This window comes from Carassius carassius, chromosome 3, assembly GCF_963082965.1.
Source record: "Carassius carassius chromosome 3, fCarCar2.1, whole genome shotgun sequence".
Classification (NCBI taxonomy): domain Eukaryota; kingdom Metazoa; phylum Chordata; class Actinopteri; order Cypriniformes; family Cyprinidae; genus Carassius; species Carassius carassius.
Genome location: NC_081757.1, coordinates 4,964,390 through 4,982,204, shown reverse-complemented (window position 1 = coordinate 4,982,204; position 17,815 = coordinate 4,964,390). Strand labels below are relative to the sequence as shown.

Genomic DNA, 17,815 nt, shown 5'->3' with positions numbered 1-17,815 from the left:
TATCCACAAATAATGCTTTTTTTTCCCCACTCAAAAACTAAACTGCATCCAAGATTTGATGATAATATTGTATTATGGACATTTACAAGGCTGGTCATTCTTGTTAAGTAAAAGATTTTCAGCACAGCACAAGGGATATTTAGAGGATTGTATATTCACAAGCTATTCCCATCCATTAAACAAAAGCATTTCTAACATCAATGATAAAAAATTCACTGGTCAGTAACCACACATTCACAACTCGGTTTGGAATTTATATTATGATCAAGAACTTTCAGCTGGAAGCAGGTCAGCACCTTCCAATAAAGGAAAGATAATCACTTTTTTTATCACATATAAAGTTTATATACACATATAAACATTATATAATGATAACTAAACTAAAAGCTCTTTGGGCTGAGAAAATGAATCGGGGAAATAAACAATAATAAAGTGTACAAGTCATGATTTTCATTCAGCAAAAACAATTTAAACCCCCCCCCCCCTTTTTTTTTTTCTCTCTGATAAATTCAAACACTTCACACAATGCCAATTATTCAGTCTGAACCTTTCTCAACCCCACCACCACCATCACCCCGTCTCACAAATTATCTATATTTCTAGCTGGCTCATCTGATTCGACATTATAAAAAAATGAAAAGTGAATGATGTTGCTTTTGCACAAAGCAGAGCTTGAGGTCTACAGCTCAACTGCACAATCTGCTCCTATTGGCCTCTATCAAATAATCGAATTACAAACAAAACACAATGGAACTGAAAAGTAAACTTCGAATACTTCCTGATTTCCTCAAAGAACTCCCAAACTACAATTAAGACCTGGCTATTTCCCACTGGTTTGGGAACAACCAACGAACAGCCTTGGGAACTGTGGTGCCCAAAAATAATAAATAGCATTAGATTCAACAATACACTTTCTTACTGAAACAACTTTAAGAAACATTTGGGATAGAGGTCACTGGATTTGCTTAAGGTCCTGACTTCTTTCGAATGGTACACTGAAAACCATTATAATATTATGAATTATTTAACAGGGCGACATTTTAGAAACAGTTTGCAGATAATGTGCAATTCATTAATCAACAGGGCTTAAGGTCTTCCTCCGTCCAGCAAAATTTGAAACCGTTCATTTTACATGACGTACAGCATGAAAAACATTGCTTACGATTTATAAAAACAATAAACGTTAAGAGATGTTTCATTGCCGATGAGATGATGTTCCCAAGTGCTTGCACAAGTTTAATATCATTTGCACTTACACACACACACACTTGAAACTCATACTCAATAAATAGACAATGTGGTAAGGCAGTGTTGAAACATGCATTCGTCACAAAGAACTTATCAAACATTCATACAATATACACAAAAGTTTTGTTTTTGTTTTGGAGCAAGAACATTTTTTGGCAATGTCGGATTATCAAGGCTTTTTAGGTGAAGACCAGGTGGAGTGTAAGAAACTCCAGACTCATGTAATAATGCTGTCGATTTCTGAGGACTTTCGAGAGACAGGAGGAGCTCTGGAATAAAAGCGGATCCTTTCCATTGCCTTACAAGTTTTAATATAGGAGAAAAAACAAAAGGAGCGCATTAGGGAGGTGTGATGTTCCTCCTCGTTGCAGCCAGCTGCACAAATCTTCAAGACGATCCACAAGTCTCCAGGTAGCTTTGCAGCTTCCGAACTGTGGTTTTGTCCAGAGAGCAGAGGTCAAAGTCAAAAGTTGTGTTTGTGATGTGAAAGTGTCCCGTTTCTTCAATGAGGTTCACAATCTGGAAGAAAAAGGATAACATTTGGTTTACTTTCTTTAGAGAACATAATCTAGTTTAATGTATCAGCATTCAAAATGAATCATTCAGAAGCAGAATTTCTCAATAATACAGTATGTGCTAATTCCATTCGCTTTTGAATTGTGGACAAAACACCATTGATGGTGAAAAGCCCCCGTTTGCACGATATCTCCTGTCTGACTGTAATGAGGAAGATGCTTTACCAAAGCAGCCTGGTATTGGTTCCAGCTCTCGCTGCTTCAGAACAGGGACTGAATTGGTGATTATGAAGAGAAGGGGGCTGCAGAGTGGCCACATGGATTAAACTGAGTCGTAATGGGACCCAAACCTGATCCGTTGCACACTACAAAGCAAAAGCCGCATATGGAAGGAATTTCTTCCATTTCTCCTGAACCTGGGCCAGAAACGAAGGGAAACCCAGAGGCCTGTTATGACACTGAAGATAGAAGTCAGCTGTTCGAATGCCTCTAGCCTGGACAAACAACCGTGGATGTACTGCTTTTGTGTAAGATTTAAGACGTTTAAACAGACAACAAATGTTATTGCTGATATAAGTCAAGTAATATAATTTAACAAAAAATTAATTATATATATATATATATGTGTGTGTGTGTGTGTGTGTGTGTGTTTGTGTTTGTGTGTATATTATTATTTATTTATTTATTTTTATTTTTTAAAACAGATAGTTCCGGTCCTTGATTCTGATTGGTTGAGCTGCGTTCAAAGCTGTTGTTAATTACACTACAAACATACACCTTTGTTTACTTCTGTGTGTTGCTCGGCAACCACTCTTTTGGAACCACAACTGTTTCTGAGGAAGTTTGCAATAAAGTTAAAAAAAAAAAAAAACTAAAAAAAATTCATGAATCACACATCATTTTGGGCTGCATCAATAATGCTATGAAAATAATGCAATACAAATTTTTTTATTGATACTGTGCTCAACCGCCAGTAGGTGGCGACAAGCAGCCGTTTTAATGAGTCATACATTCAGCTGATTCCTTCAAAAGGCTGATTCATTCAGAAACAAAGAGAATTAGCGAATGTCTTTATGAATGGCTCACTGAATCATCAGCTCACTAAATTCGATCAAAAATGTAGATTCATTCTGCAATAAAACTATAAAACGTGCAGCTTGGGGATGCACAACAGTATAGCCCTGGCTTTGTTTGGAACTAGTTTTATTGGCGAAATGGAAATACTGCTAAACCAGATACGGGAGCATTTCTTGCCCTCAAATCCTGAATTTTAGTGGCATATAGTTTCATTCGAATAGGCTGACTTACATCATGCAGTCAGTCAGTCGTCATTTCATATTTTAGAAATATTCCATAGACGTTCCTCACAGAAGAATTTCTCGTGGCCTCATAAAAAGGAACAAAGCTTGCCAATGACATCAACGAATTTTCCAGTTTGTGTTAAGGGCTAATCATGGAAGTTAATCAATGCCATATCTTACTGTGGTGGTGGAGGAGGAGGATTATTTCACAAAACTGCAGGATTAGCTTGATTACGATGTACGTTTGCACCGTTTGGACCTGATTACACCACCACAGGCTTTGCAACAGAAGGACACGGCAAAACCATGGAACTAGAGAAGTATTACTCTCCATTGTGTCAAAGCAAATAGGCCTCAAAGAACAGGAATTATGGGCCGCAAAGAGTTTACTTGGCAAGTACTCGAAGGAAGACAAAACCTACTGTTACCAGAATGATTTACTACAGCCAGATATTCATTGACATGTTAATGCTGTGGGTAATAACTTAAAACTTTACAGGTTTCTAAACTTCTAGGTGAAGCACTCAGTGATCTCAGCTTCCTTGGACGTCGACAGGGAATTTTTAAGTGTCCCTTCTCATGTTCCCTCATAAAGGTCATTACGCGCTGAAGGAACACAGCACTGCATCTCGGGTGCAGACTGTCTGTGTGGGAGTGAGTGATTTAGGAAAGCTGACTTCTGACAGGACATGCTCCTCATTTATTACCTGCTGTAATATGTGTCTTTCCCTTAGTGCCATTAGTCTTCTGTGAAGCTCAACCAGCTCATCCAAGTATGCCTGCGGAACGAGATGTAATTGATAAAAAAGAAGACATGTTTCAGATTGATCAATCATGCTCTTACTAAATATGGCATGTCTAAAATGCTGTAGTGTCCTGCATTGCAGTGGTTTTTAACTGTTTTTGCTTTTTGGACCTCAAGTGGCAGAATGAAACATCAGAATTGTTAAATGCACAAAAGTAAATAGGCTTGCAATGCTGTTATATTAATACATGTAAATGTTTTTTTTTTCACGTATATATATACTACAACAACAGGCCAAATGGGTCATAGTGTTAGATGTATAAAAATATGCTATATGACAAATACAATATAAATGAAATGTAGCACATTTTTATTAACAAAATGACTGCTTACCTTGTCACAGTCAATGTTTTTATTTTTGTCCATCTTTGCTTGTTTCTTAGGACTCTTTACTTCGAGTATCTGCAAAGTGTATCATATTTTAATAACACTATAATATATCATCATATATTAGCATTCAAAAGTTTGGGGTTGGTAATACTTTGTTCTTGAAAGACGTCTGACCAAGGCTGCATTCATTTGATCAAAAATACAGTAAATAAATGAATAACTTAAAAGTAATAATGTGAAGTAGTATGACCATTTTATTTCAATTTATTTTAAAATGGGATGATAAAGCTGAATTTTCAGCATCATTACTCCAGTCTTTAGCATCACGTGTTTCCTCAGAAATCTTTCTAATATGCTGATTTGCTCCTCTGATTTGCTCCATTCTTATACATGTTGTGCTCAAAATTGAATTCTGTATTCTTTAAAGAATAGAATGTTCAAAAGAACAGAATTTTTTTGAAATATAAATCTTTTGTAACATTATAACCTTCTGATCAATTTAATGCATCTTTGATGAATGAAAGTATGCCACTTAAAAAAGAATTAATTGGCCCCAAACCTTTGAAATACCCATTTTATATATAATATCACATCTACGTATTTTAATTGTAACATCAAACCAGATGTACAAGGAATTTTCTCTTTTAAATTCTCCCTAACAACATACAACACACATACACCGTTCTAGATTTCTTTTTCCCTTCACACATAATTTTCACCGTATTCTCTTGATAAGCACAAGATCTCGTGATATGGAAGAGTGAAATCACAGCTACAGGAATGTGATTCCAGCTCACCTGGTTATTGGCGGGTTTCAGTAGAGGTTGGGGGTCATTATGGGGCAGTGGTGAAGAGGCAGAGCTATTTTCACTGTCACTGCCGTCACTTAAACTCACCCTGCAAAATACACGACAGATATTCACCATTCATCATCCCCTTCTGAGCTACATAGCATGGTATGCTGGCATGGATATATAAAATAGATAGTAGTTATGCGGTAGTTTTTCATAGATATTTACCTGCGGTGGCGATGTGACATTTGTGTGTGTAACGGTCGCTCCATGTCCGAGTCCATGTCATTATCATCCTCCTCTTCAGAATCTTCTTCATTTTCATCAGAGTGCAAATCTGGGATCACCGACCGCAAAGGACCCAACACTATAGGTGAATAAGGAAGGCAATTGTTTACAAAAGCATTTCTTTTTTTTCTTTGTAATATATGTCAACATTTTTGACCCTCATAGGATGCATTGCACGCACACATCCTCAGTAAAATGAACTAATATCTTGGTAAAGTGTACTCTGTGGGTAAGATAAGGTGCTTGACACACTGACCCATAATAAGGCCAGGCTTTCACAAAGGCAGCCGAAAGCAACAGGATGTATTGCAAATATTGGAAAAAAGTTACCTTGCCGCTTGTGTGCGCGTCCAAAGCCGGAGCTGGAACTGGAACTGGAGCTGGCCGGACTTGGCTGATCCGACTAGGAAAGAAGGCAAAAGTACCAACTTAATAAAAACAATAATGCCAGTATCAAAGCAGTCTGGTTTTGTGTGCTCAAGAACCATGACCATGAGGTTATTTGGGAAATCAGCACTCTCAACGTTTTGATATCTCCCAATACAGACATCAAAAACACATTTGCTAAGCCTTGCACAATATTGCTTTTCCTCATGACACAAAATTGGTTTTGCAGTCTTATAATTACCAATCTACAGTGAAGCTACCTCAGGGGGCAATAAAAAAAAATAAAAATTATATTATAAAATCAAATATTGTTCATAATTAAATCAGTGTCATTTTTTTCCGGCTCAAAAATAAAACCAGTAATAAATAAATATTTACCCGTATTTTCCGGACAATAAGTCACACTTTTTTCCATAGTTTGGCTGGTCCTGTGACTTATAGTCAGGTGCGACTTATTTATCAAAATTAATTTGACATGAACCGAGAGAAATGAACCAAGAGAAAACATTACCGTCTACAGCCACGAGAGGGCACTCTATACTTCTCAGTGCTCCTGTAGTCTACACTGAGCAGCATAGAGCACCCTCTTGTGGCTGTAGACGGTAAAGTTTTCTCTTGGAGCTTGGTTCTAAATAAATGCGACTTATAGTCCAGTGCAACTTATATGTTTTTTCCTCGTCATGACGTATTTTTGGACTGATGCGACTTATACTCAGGTGCGACTTATAGTCCGAAAAATATGGTACCTATTTTTTTATTAACTGCAGCATTTAACTAAACATTTTGCCATTAAACAAGAAAACAACAACAATAATAATAATTAGCAACCAAAAGAATTATATACAATATAATAATAATAATTAAATACAATATGAAATTATAATTTATTTATTTTATTTTTTTCCTGGGGCAAAAATGAAAAACAAATAAATAAATATGATAAAATGAATCAATTAATTTATTCCCTATTTTATTGATCATAATTTTTACATGCCCTATTTTATTTAAGAACTGCAGGAACTGAATATTTCCCCATAAAACAAGACGACCCAAAACGCCTCACAAGGACCTATGTCCAACTGATCCAGTTCATTCGAATTAATGCAACTTTCTGATAGCATAGAAGACAGCTTGTTACTGAATAAACTAAAGCTTTTTTTGATCTAACAGTTGGTATTATTGCTACTTTTAGTTCCTCAGTTACTGAAGGACACATAATAACAGAGGTTTAAAAACTTACTCTAAAAGAGAACCAAAAGCAGATACTTGTGCGGCCATTTCCATGATCTTCTGTTCCACACTAGAGGCTTCGATGGGTATTACCGTCACTTCCTCACTGTAAATCAGTGGGTTCCTCGTTCACCCGACTTAATGAAGGCTGATTTACGATCACACAGATCCCTTTAGGGCAATGTTCGCACTAAAGCTTCCAACTCGCACAAGTCTCTCTACTTTGAGTGCAAAAAAGCTGTATAAATATGTCAAATGTACAAAATAAATCTAAAAATGTTACTAAACAGTCAAATTATGATGAAAAAACACCATAACTAAAAACTAAAACTCTGTGCTGCTGAAAATGTAAATCCTGGTCCTTGCCATAAATGAAAACAAAAGTGAAGGGAATGAGACAGTTATTCAGTGAACAAGTCTATCAGGCTGAGGTTTAACCAGATTTAGTGGAGGCCTCTCTGAACTGTTGCATCTGTAGATTCATTGTTGAGGATCTCACAACTTACGAGGCACCTTTGAACTCGTGGGGCAATATTTCACCACAGACCCAAGCCCCTCAGAACAATGGGACTGTGATTGATTGGACACATGGAGGTAAAAGAGCAAACATGTTTTTAAAAGGGCCCCTATTTGCTTTTAGAGACACATGCACTAGGATTACTAAAGATACTGTTAAAATCAGATCTTCTGCTCTTCAGCTGAACGCACAGTTATTTTTGTTAAAGGCATGTTTAATATCAGGAAAGTAGTAGAACTTTTTAAGACAAATTAATGAAAATGTAATATACATAATACATCTATATGTTCTCTAAATGTAAATGTATATGAAGCCCATTGAGTTGTATTAGCAACACTTTCACATTTGACCCTACAGATTGCCATTACGTTTTAAATCTTTTTACGAAAAAAAAAAATGACTCTAACATAATGAAACCAAAATAACCTTTATGCCTTCTGATGACACTGCAAAACATGACAATCTACTTTGGTAATTTTGTCTCGTTTTTCATTGTCTTAGGATACATATATAAAGATTGAGGCCAAATGAAATAAGAAATTTAGATTTCTGAAAAAAATGATCAAAATTAAGTGAGTTTATGATTAAAACGAGGACAAATGGGCTCGGAAAAAACTTAATTCAAAGGAAAAACAAGATTTTATTCACCATTAAAAGAAATTTGGTCTCGTTTCATCTTGATTTAAGATGTTTAGATATTTATATTGGAAAATGAGACAAAATTTTTTTTTTTGCAGTGAAGGAATGATTAAACACCATGACTATGAAGTTAAGACTTTTAAGGCCTTAATTTATGGAAAGGCAGATTAAGACTTTTTAATACCTGCAGAAACCCTAACGTAATCACAAAATATATTCAATACTAAATTTGATGCATTAAAGGCAGGGTAGGTAATACATTTATAAACAACTTTCTTCCCAATTTGTTTAAACTTTCTATATATATCAATGCATAATTAAAATGTAAGTACTCTGATAAAAAAAAGAGTATAAAAATCGAGTGACTCTAGACCGTTTAATCTGTATTAAACACAGCTCATTATTTCCAATCGGGATGAAACATAGGATTGGCTTAGGCGACTGTCACTCTCTCGCAACCATCCTTTTGCCACACATGACCTGCCCACTTGCGCGCGCACGTTTGATTTGAGGAATTTAACAGGCACGGATCCTAGGAATACCAAAACAATGGCAGAGAAACAGCAAGCAAAATTCACAGTACCGGCCTATGCAGTTAGTGAAGGCAAACCAGGCAAAAAAAGGAAGACAGTAACAGTACAAGAAAAGGCAATGAACAAAAAGTCTTTGGATAAACAAAGAAATAAAACGCGAGTTAATATCGGCGTGGCTTTCCAGCGATGGCGAGAACTGAGGGAACTCAAGGGGCTGAAAAGTGACTCCTTGATGGCTTTATTTCTGCTGGACAGGTAAATCTTTCTTTTTGTATTTTGATCATACATATTTTTTTCATGAAGCATGTGTCATTAGCACACGTAGCTGCGTAATATAGCTAACATAACATTACTTAGCGAGCCGTAGTAGAGGCTTTGGAAGGAGCCCAGAAGGGAGGGGGTGGAGTAAATGGAAATAATGAGCTGTCTTTAAAACAGTCGTGAGAGGTCTACAGACACTCGATTTTTATACTTTCTTTTTCAGAGTACTTACATTTTAATTATGTATTGATATATAAATAAAGTTTAAACAAATTTGGAAAAAAAGTTTTTTATACATTTTTTACCTACCCTGCCTTTAAGGTAATTATTTTAGAATTATATATTTTTCTTTGAATGCAAATGTTTTTTCAGTCATTCACAACCTATTTTAGCTCTTTTTTTTTTTTAAAGAGCCAATATTATTCAGGATATATTATGGTAGGAAATTAAGACATCTATCAGGAATTGAAGAGAAGGTGTTTGGCAGTAAATACTCCTGGTACCCATTGGTTGAAACCTAAGACGACTTGACAGCAGAGCGGAAAATGGTTAAATTGTTTTGGAGTAAGTGATATTTTGTGCACAATAAGAATAGGAACAAAAAATCAATTTTGATTTCATGTTCACTATAACCTTCTCCAAGAGTGCTTCTCTTCTGGATCTCAGTGTTATATACTTTTATTGCACCAGAGTTGAAAACGTCTGCAATTAAATTCATCCACCTGCCACTATTAAATGAAATACAACAGTTTCCAAATGCACATGATTGCTGCTTTCCAAGCATTTAAAAACAAAACAAACAAAAAAGAGCTCATTATTCATATAAATAGCATCATCAAAAAGAAGGTTAATATGGTATTTTCTAAGAAAACTCTTTCAAAGACAGGCTCTTATGAAAACGGCCTTTTCTAACAAAGCGAAAGGAACGTAATGATGTTCTTTTAAAATTACATTCAGTATAACAGAGATGTGAGCTGTAAGTGGAGCGAATTGGACTGATTAACTGCAATCCACAAAGACTTCCCGACCAAATGGAGGTATAATACAAATCAGGCTTATTGTGGCAAATGGGGCCAGGGATAAAAGAGTAAGAAAGGCGCTCTGTTACAATTCCCTACCTGACTCTCCACTTGGCTGAAGTTTTGAGGTTTAAAGTTACATTAAAGTCCATTCTGTTTTTCTTCGCTGTATTCACGTTTACTCCTAATTTGTACTCTAGCTGGAAACGCTTTTTACAAGCTTTCAGAAATTGCATGAGGTGGAGGAACATTTTGAGCGCTCAGGAAAAAAAAAACAGCAAGGAAGTTCAATGCAAAACTATTAACCTAATTGATCCTGATCTTGGAGGGCAGCCCAAGAGGAAATCTAAAGAAGCTATTAAAGTTAATCTGAATTAATTTGTTTACATTCTTCTCTGATGAGCACTTGGTGAAACTGAATCGGGTCTCTTGAACAAAATGTACACTCAGAAGCCATTCAGCTCCACAGCGAATGGAGAAAGTGAGTGTGGGATTTATAACAGGGCTTGTACAGTAATTATGGCTAATGACTAAGAAAGGGTTTAGAATACTCTTGGGAAGCATTGGCTAACGTTGTCTATTCAGTCGAAACAGACCAGAAGGATGTGAATTAGATCATTCTGTCCTCTTTCTTGCAATCTTCACTATACATATAGTGAAACCATGGTGCACTTAAGGTACTTCATCTGAAATCTTGGGGGTGAGGTCAGTTTTTTTCTTCTTTTTTTTTTAAATGACAGCTGTATTTAGTAATGCTAATACTCATCCTTGGGGTTAGGGATTTACATAAACCTCAAACTCAAGTATTAAACTTTTTTTTTTTTTTGAATACGGATGTACATTACAGTATAAAGCTCAGGGCTTTTAAAAGAAGAAATAAATAATTTTATTCAGCAGGGATGCAAAAGTGACAGTAGAGAATATAAATGCTTTAAATAAAAAAAAATAAAAAATTAATTAAAAACTTTCTATTCATCGGAGAATCCTGGGGAAAATGATCACAGTTTCCTCAAAAGGGGAGCTTTTATTGGGAAACACAACTATTTTCAACATTGATAATAATAGGAAATATTTCTTGGCAAATACACATATAACAAATTGTGTGACCCTGAAGACAGGATTAATGATGCTGAAAATTCAGCTTTCATATCAAAAGAACAAATTACATATAAAAATACATTATATTTTAAAATATATTACAATGACTTTTTTTTACTGCATTTTTGATCAAATAAACGCAGCCTTGTTGAGCAAAAGCGACTACTTTATTGATTAGCTCACATTTTGCTCCTCCTTATTACTTTTCTAAGCACTTGGAATTAAAATGTATGTTGTATACGGTGAAATGGTGAGGCGAAAAAAATCCCACAATCTCGCTATGAATGAGAACCATATTTAGAATTTGGATATCTGAGACAATTACTAATACAAAAAAAAAAAAACACCACATAACAACATCTAGCAGCCATCTACATCATATTAGCATCATGCTAGTGGGTTCTTTTTGAACAAAGAACACTCAAATGTAAATGTAGAAATCTAGTTTTCTAGGTTTTTCTAGATTGTTTTTGTCTTAACGACTTGCTATGCCCTTACTTCAAAACCATGGTTACTGTGCAATAACTACAGTCATTTTCAAACATGTTCAAACCGACATCCACCATCTCCTCACACAGCACCCACCAAAAACCATTCACCACGGGCATCCTCACAGTGCCTTAAACCTACAAAAATACTGCAACGAATCGAAGGTATAATATAATGGCGCGCTATAAAACGGTTAAGGCTCACTCACTCGACTGGGGGTGACAGTGGTGCTTGTGAGAGTTCCTGGCAGGGGGCAGGAGCTAAAAATCTCCCGTGAAGCGAGTCGACAATAGGGGCTGCCAAAAGTCCTGCAAGCAGGGTGGTAAAGACACTTAACTTCAACCCCTTGCCGAGCCTGTGGAAGAGCAAAGTTGTTTCTTTGAAGTTCCTTTCCCTTCGTTCTCTGTGTTTTTTTTTCACTATTTTTCTTCAGTGTGCATTTTACTGCCTGTTTGTCCGTCTAGGAGCATAGCTGACATCAAACGCATGGTCAGAGTTCTGTGCTGTAAATCAAGCCGCCTTTCTCTTACAGGCCGCACACCTCTTCCCAAACTAGACGCTTGTAAAAGCACTTCGAAGAAGCCCTGCACCCCTTAGACAATAAATCTGATGTCATCACTCATGAGGAATTGCTAGCAGGTCTTTAAGCATGAAGATCATCTGGAGTGTTTGGGTTCAATCGCCTGAGATCGTGAAGAGAGAAAGACAGCACCTTGCTGTCACCCAAACTTGAGTAATGGCAGAACTGTGGCCATGCAGTTAAATGCTACATTACTTTTTTTAGAGCTAATGAAAAAGCAGCTTCCATTAACATGGACACGGTTTCAGCTTGTGGTGACATGCAGACCACCAAACTAAAACGATGCACTAAACCAGTAGAGCTCAGAACACACACATCTGAATTATTAAACAGGGAAATGTCTGTTAAATGCTGTTACAAGACTAAATGTGGTGCTTAAATGGCGTGGCGTTAACAGACGTGCCAGCACCAGTGCTGGATTACTTGCAATTTTTTGTCTGTTACTGATTCCAAATTACATCACAAACATTGTAGTTAGTAATGTGATCCATTACATTGGACTACTTTTTGATTACTTTTTTGATTACTTTTAGATTCCCCCCAACTTGTTTATCATATGATTTAAATAAATTGATATTGTGCTCATGATGACTCTTGCTGTGTAGTATATGCTGCTCCATCTGAAAGCACATGAAAATACCACATTTAATAAACTGTTTCTACTCCAAACACACTTCATAACATCAGTCAAGTGTTGAAATAAATCCTTCTGTGAGATGATGTGTCTTCTTACACAGAATAAGGCATGCAACATATTTCATAGTATTCCGAGCAGTGATTAAGGTTATGTCGATTATCATTGCATTATTATATACTTTATTATAATAAAAATTATAATAAGATATACTCAGATAAAACATTTATTGTCGTAGTCGTGGGTTTATTAGTCACGTTGAATCAATGGAAGCAGTTAAATCTTCTGTTTATACAGCAACCGCTATAGGGATTTCCTGGGCTTCTTCTGCAAGGCGTATTTGGGGTTTCAGCGCGACAGTGCCCTCTGGCCTTTTAATGGAGATTTACTGCTGATCACAGAACCGTGCTTCACTCAAAGATATGCATGACAATCGCAGATTCTGCCTCATCGCGATTTATCACCTTTGCGATTTAATTCCGATTAAGCGTGCAGCCCAAGTAAGAAGCTAAAATGAAAGACCTTCTTCATGTGCTTCACGAGTTTAATAGAGGCAAAGCAGGTGGTCACTAGCAGCACAACACAGCTGGTCTGTGGCTTTACGACCATCACCTCTGCTGTGGTGCCATAAATCTAGAAGTGGCTCTGAAACTGGCAACTGCTCAGCTTTAGGACTATTGTCTCATTCCCTTCAAGCTCTTGAAGCTCTTCGCTTACGGAGGACGTCATATAAACAGATTTAAGTATTGGGTTACATCCACCCCCCACTAGTCTTTACTCTGAGTGAGATACATGGCAACATGCACTTTGGATTTGGCAAGTGACTGCAGCACTTAACTTCCTTTAACCTGTACTTAAATTTATCTTGTGTTAAGTACACTTTTTATTTTATTATTTATATAATATCACAGCATTTTTTCCTTTTTTTAATTAGCTTTTATTTTTATATACACATTTTAACATTTCTGTTCAGCTTTCCATTAAAAAAAATAAATAATAATAATCAGTTAGATGCCAAGGGAACATTTTAACCTATTTTAACCCATAGTAAATCAGTACCAGAAAATAACTGCGAAACATTAAGCATATGTTTCATCTACCTGTGCATTTAATCAGTCTATTCTCTTACATTTGCTAGTTATGGTTTAAAGAGTGAGTAAAACCCCAAGCAAGACGATAACCATAACTACTATTGCATGTACTGTATAATATAAGTGAAGAAACTACCTTATATTTACAATGGTTTGCTATTCAACCATAGTAATCCCCATGGTAAATTTTGATAGAAACCTGTTATTTTTAGGACTAGATGCTCAACAGGAGTTAAGTAACAGTTTGTAGAATCAACACGAGATGCTGCCGACAGCAACAATGAGGTACATTTTCCTCAAGCGTCTAGAAAAAAGAAATGGCCATTACAATATCCTCTTGCAAACCACTCTTTTACTGCCCTTCTAAATGCAGAAATAGACAGTGGTAATGTTGATCAGAACAGGGCCATCAGGGCCTTACAGACCTGGTGACCCAAAGAAAGCAGCACCTGGAATTCGTCAGTTGTCATAAACACTGAACTTTCTTTCCTTCCCTTTTATTAAGGAGTGAGTTTAAAGGAAAACTCTTAGCTATTCAAAGTGTCCTTTCCCATTCTCCTCGGGTGTCATAAAATCATAAATCTCGTCTCAGCACTTGCCTTCAAGCCAATAAAACAGCCCTCGTTTTATGAGCTTCTCTCTTGCTGAAGGTAAATGAACCTTGCCACTGGTGACACTAGCGAAGCTTAAAACATTCTGGACCTATACAAACTACTACAACTATTACTATCTTCATATCTAGGCAATTGCCAGTTGAGCAGCATAAATTTGCAAGCTGACTTGTGATTGGCTCACCTTATGCCTGGCAGCGATTCAAACCCACAATCAACAATACTATGAAATTATATTGGTACAATATCAGTGCTCTTGTTTTGAACAAAACCCAAACAAACCTAAAAAAGAATCGTTTGACCAGCTACCAGACTTCCTATCCTGAAAAGCTGAGAGGTCTAGCAATGGGCGGCACTGATTTCCTGCACCCAACCCAGACAAATGGGGCCTCAGTTCCTGGACACCCACCAAGTTTATTAGATCCCCTCTTTCACCAGACCGCCATTATCACAGCCCTCTAAGAGCCTGTGTCTCAACCTTTCTGTTTGATGTTTACAGAGAACCCCACGTCCCAGAAAAGGTCTTCGCTAATGGTCAACCACATCATTCAAACACAAAAGCTCACACCAAAAACTATTGAAAGTCATTGTACTTTTCCATAAGACTGGCGGCATAACAGATTTTTTGCAAACTTATACAATGACTATGCATTGAACTAGGGATGCACAACATTAAAATTCAGACCGATACCAATTGACTGATTCATAATTTCATAAATGGTCTACATTAAAATTCCACATTTAAAAAATAAAACATTAAAAACTAAAAGTAATCGTTTAAATGCTACAAGTTATCACAATATTATGATATAATAATTATACAATAATATTATATGTATATAGAATTTAAATTAATGTGCATTTGCCACCAAAAATATTTTTTTATTCACACATCCAAACTAGATCAACCGATGCGGATTAAAAAAATAAAATAAAATGATAAGCAGTATGGTACCAATATTTTATGGATTCCAGTAGTGCCTTAAACAATCATTACAAGGCTTCAGTTTGGTTATTTTGCTACTAGCAAACTGTACAGTATTTCCATAAAGGTAATGATAAAGCTCACCAAATGCTTACAGATATTACAATACCTGGTTTGAGGGACAACTAACCAGCAGTTATGTTCAAGTATAATGATTAGAAATGTACTTACATCTGATCTTGTGAACGTGTTGTCGTCCATGTCAGAGTCATTCGGATCCAACACATCCTGGAAGGGCGGTAACGCTGGAGGTTTTCTCTTCTCTGAAAGTTCAGTGTTTTGTAACCTACTAGGCCGGATTTGCGGCTTGTCTTTCAAAACCTTTTTATCCGTATGGTGGTGCTGTAGCAAGGCTGGACAAGCTTGCTGCTTTTGCGAGCTCTCTGAAAAACTGCCTTTCCTTTTTTTGGTAACATGGCCTTCACTGTCCAACACAGGCCGCCGTTTACTCTGTCCCAAGCTTGAGAAGCTACCCTCCGATGACCGTTGCTCTTTCGACGTGGTCTTGGGCTCCTTGAATCCCATTTGGGGAACGGGCCGATCTTCCTGAATTGGTTGATTCTCTTTGGGTTTTTTAGAATCTTTAGAGAGTTTTCCAGAGTCCTTGTTGAAATCTCTGAAGGCACTTTTGGACTCTTTTGAGTCTTTGGAAGGCTTGTCCTTGTGGTCCTTAGATGGTTTGTGGAGCTTGAGGGAGCTGCTGCTGATGTTGTTTGTGGTTGTAAGAGCACTGCTGCTTTTGGACCCGTCCTGTAATGAGAATACGACAATATTAGGAAAGATAAAGCCACTTACTTTGAAGGCTATGCTAATAATTGTGACGGCACCATTTTACAGTGATGATATATGTTCTTATGATAGTAGTATTATTTTTTTTTAAACAGTAGCCCCCATTCAGCAAGGATACATTCATTTACAGGGATACTCAACCCCAAAATGAATGAAAATTGACAATCACTTACCTCCATGTTGTTCCAAACCCGTAAAAGCTTCACTCGTCTTCAGAACACAATTTAAGATAATTTGGATGAAAACCGGGAGGCTTGTGACTATCCCATAAACTGCCAAGTAAGTTACACTGTCTAGGTCCAGAAAAGTATGAAAAGCATCATCAGAATAGTCCGTCTGCCTTCAGTGGTTCAACCGTAACGTTATGAAGTGACAAGAATACTTTTTGTACGAGACGAAAACAAAAATAGCCATTTTATTCAACAAAAAATATCACTGTAGCACCATTTTGGCGAATATGAACTTTCAAATCAATGCGTAAATACACGTAGAAAATGTATCCTCATGGTGCGGCTGACACAGAAGGCCATAAGCATCCTGCATTCAGCTCATATTCTCCAAAATGGCACTAGGGTGATGTGGAGAGAGACAGAGAAGACGAATTGTTGAATAAAAAATTTTTTTTGTCGTTTTCTTCTCATACAAAAAGTATTCTCGTTGCTTCATAACGTTACGGTTGAACCAATCATGGCAGATGGACTATTTTTCAATGTTTTTCATACTTTTCTGGACCTCGACAGTGTAACTTACTTGACAGTTTATGGGACAGTCACAAGTCTCCCGGTTTTCATCCAAAATATGTTAAATTGTGTTCCAAAGAAGAACAAAGCTTTTACGTGTTTGGAACATCATGGGGTAAGTGATTAATGACAAAATTTTCATTTTGAGGTGGAGTATCCCTTTAATCTAAATTGACAGGAAAGAAATGTATAATTTTATAAAAGACTTCTATTTCAAATAATTGCTTCAAAGAAAAAAAAAAAAAACATTTAGCAACACAACCATTTTACATGTAATAAGAAATGTTTCTTGAGCTCCAAATCAGCATATTAGAATGATTTCTGAGGGACACTGAAGACTGGAGTAATGGCTGCTGAAAATTTTACTAACCACCAAAAAATTTTGAATGGAAGTGTATAGCACAGCCATATTCATATACCATAGTATTTACATGGTCAAAACCCATTTCTATACATTTTGTTAGTGAAATTAAGAGCAATATATAAACAACTGCTATAAATATTCAAATGTTCTTTCCTACCATTATAATTGACAAATGGTGGGTGTGCTCAAGCAAACAAGCAAACCCAGATGTGAAGCATTTCCATTAACAATTTTTCAGAAAGATCCTAAAAATAATTTCACTGTGGGAAGGGAAACTTCTGAGCTATCTGGGAGGCAACACTAGGCTGAAGCAACAAGCCTTTGGTTGACTTTATTGAGGGTTAGGGTTATCCTATCTTAAGGTCAAGCTAACCAGCCCCTGTCAATAAGTCATTGACACAGTAAAGCAGTCTAGACAGAAAAGGTGTTACAACCTGCCCAGACTACCTTTAAACCCAACTTATATTGTTCTACCTGATACAGAAATGGACTAAACCTTTTTTCCCTGTTTAAACACATTGAGAACAAAGGTAAAACTGTTTAAATTGGCTGTAAAACTACAGAGACAGC

At 36.6% G+C, this 17,815-nt stretch overlaps 1 protein-coding gene across 1 annotated transcript in view; it reads right to left on the bottom strand.

The window, feature by feature from the left end:
- Positions 1-241: 241 nt before the first annotated feature.
- The window catches only part of LOC132116999 (protein AF-9-like), a 48,059-nt gene continuing 30,485 nt past the window's right edge, over positions 242-17,815 (bottom strand). The window contains exons 7-13 of the mRNA XM_059525975.1: positions 15,524-16,102; positions 5,609-5,681; positions 5,219-5,357; positions 4,997-5,096; positions 4,203-4,271; positions 3,772-3,843; positions 242-1,767 (exon numbers count right to left, since the gene is read on the bottom strand). Coding sequence (XP_059381958.1) covers positions 1,636-1,767; positions 3,772-3,843; positions 4,203-4,271; positions 4,997-5,096; positions 5,219-5,357; positions 5,609-5,681; positions 15,524-16,102 — 1,164 coding nt within the window. The 3' untranslated portion in view covers positions 242-1,635. The remainder of the gene's footprint in view (positions 1,768-3,771; positions 3,844-4,202; positions 4,272-4,996; positions 5,097-5,218; positions 5,358-5,608; positions 5,682-15,523; positions 16,103-17,815) is intronic.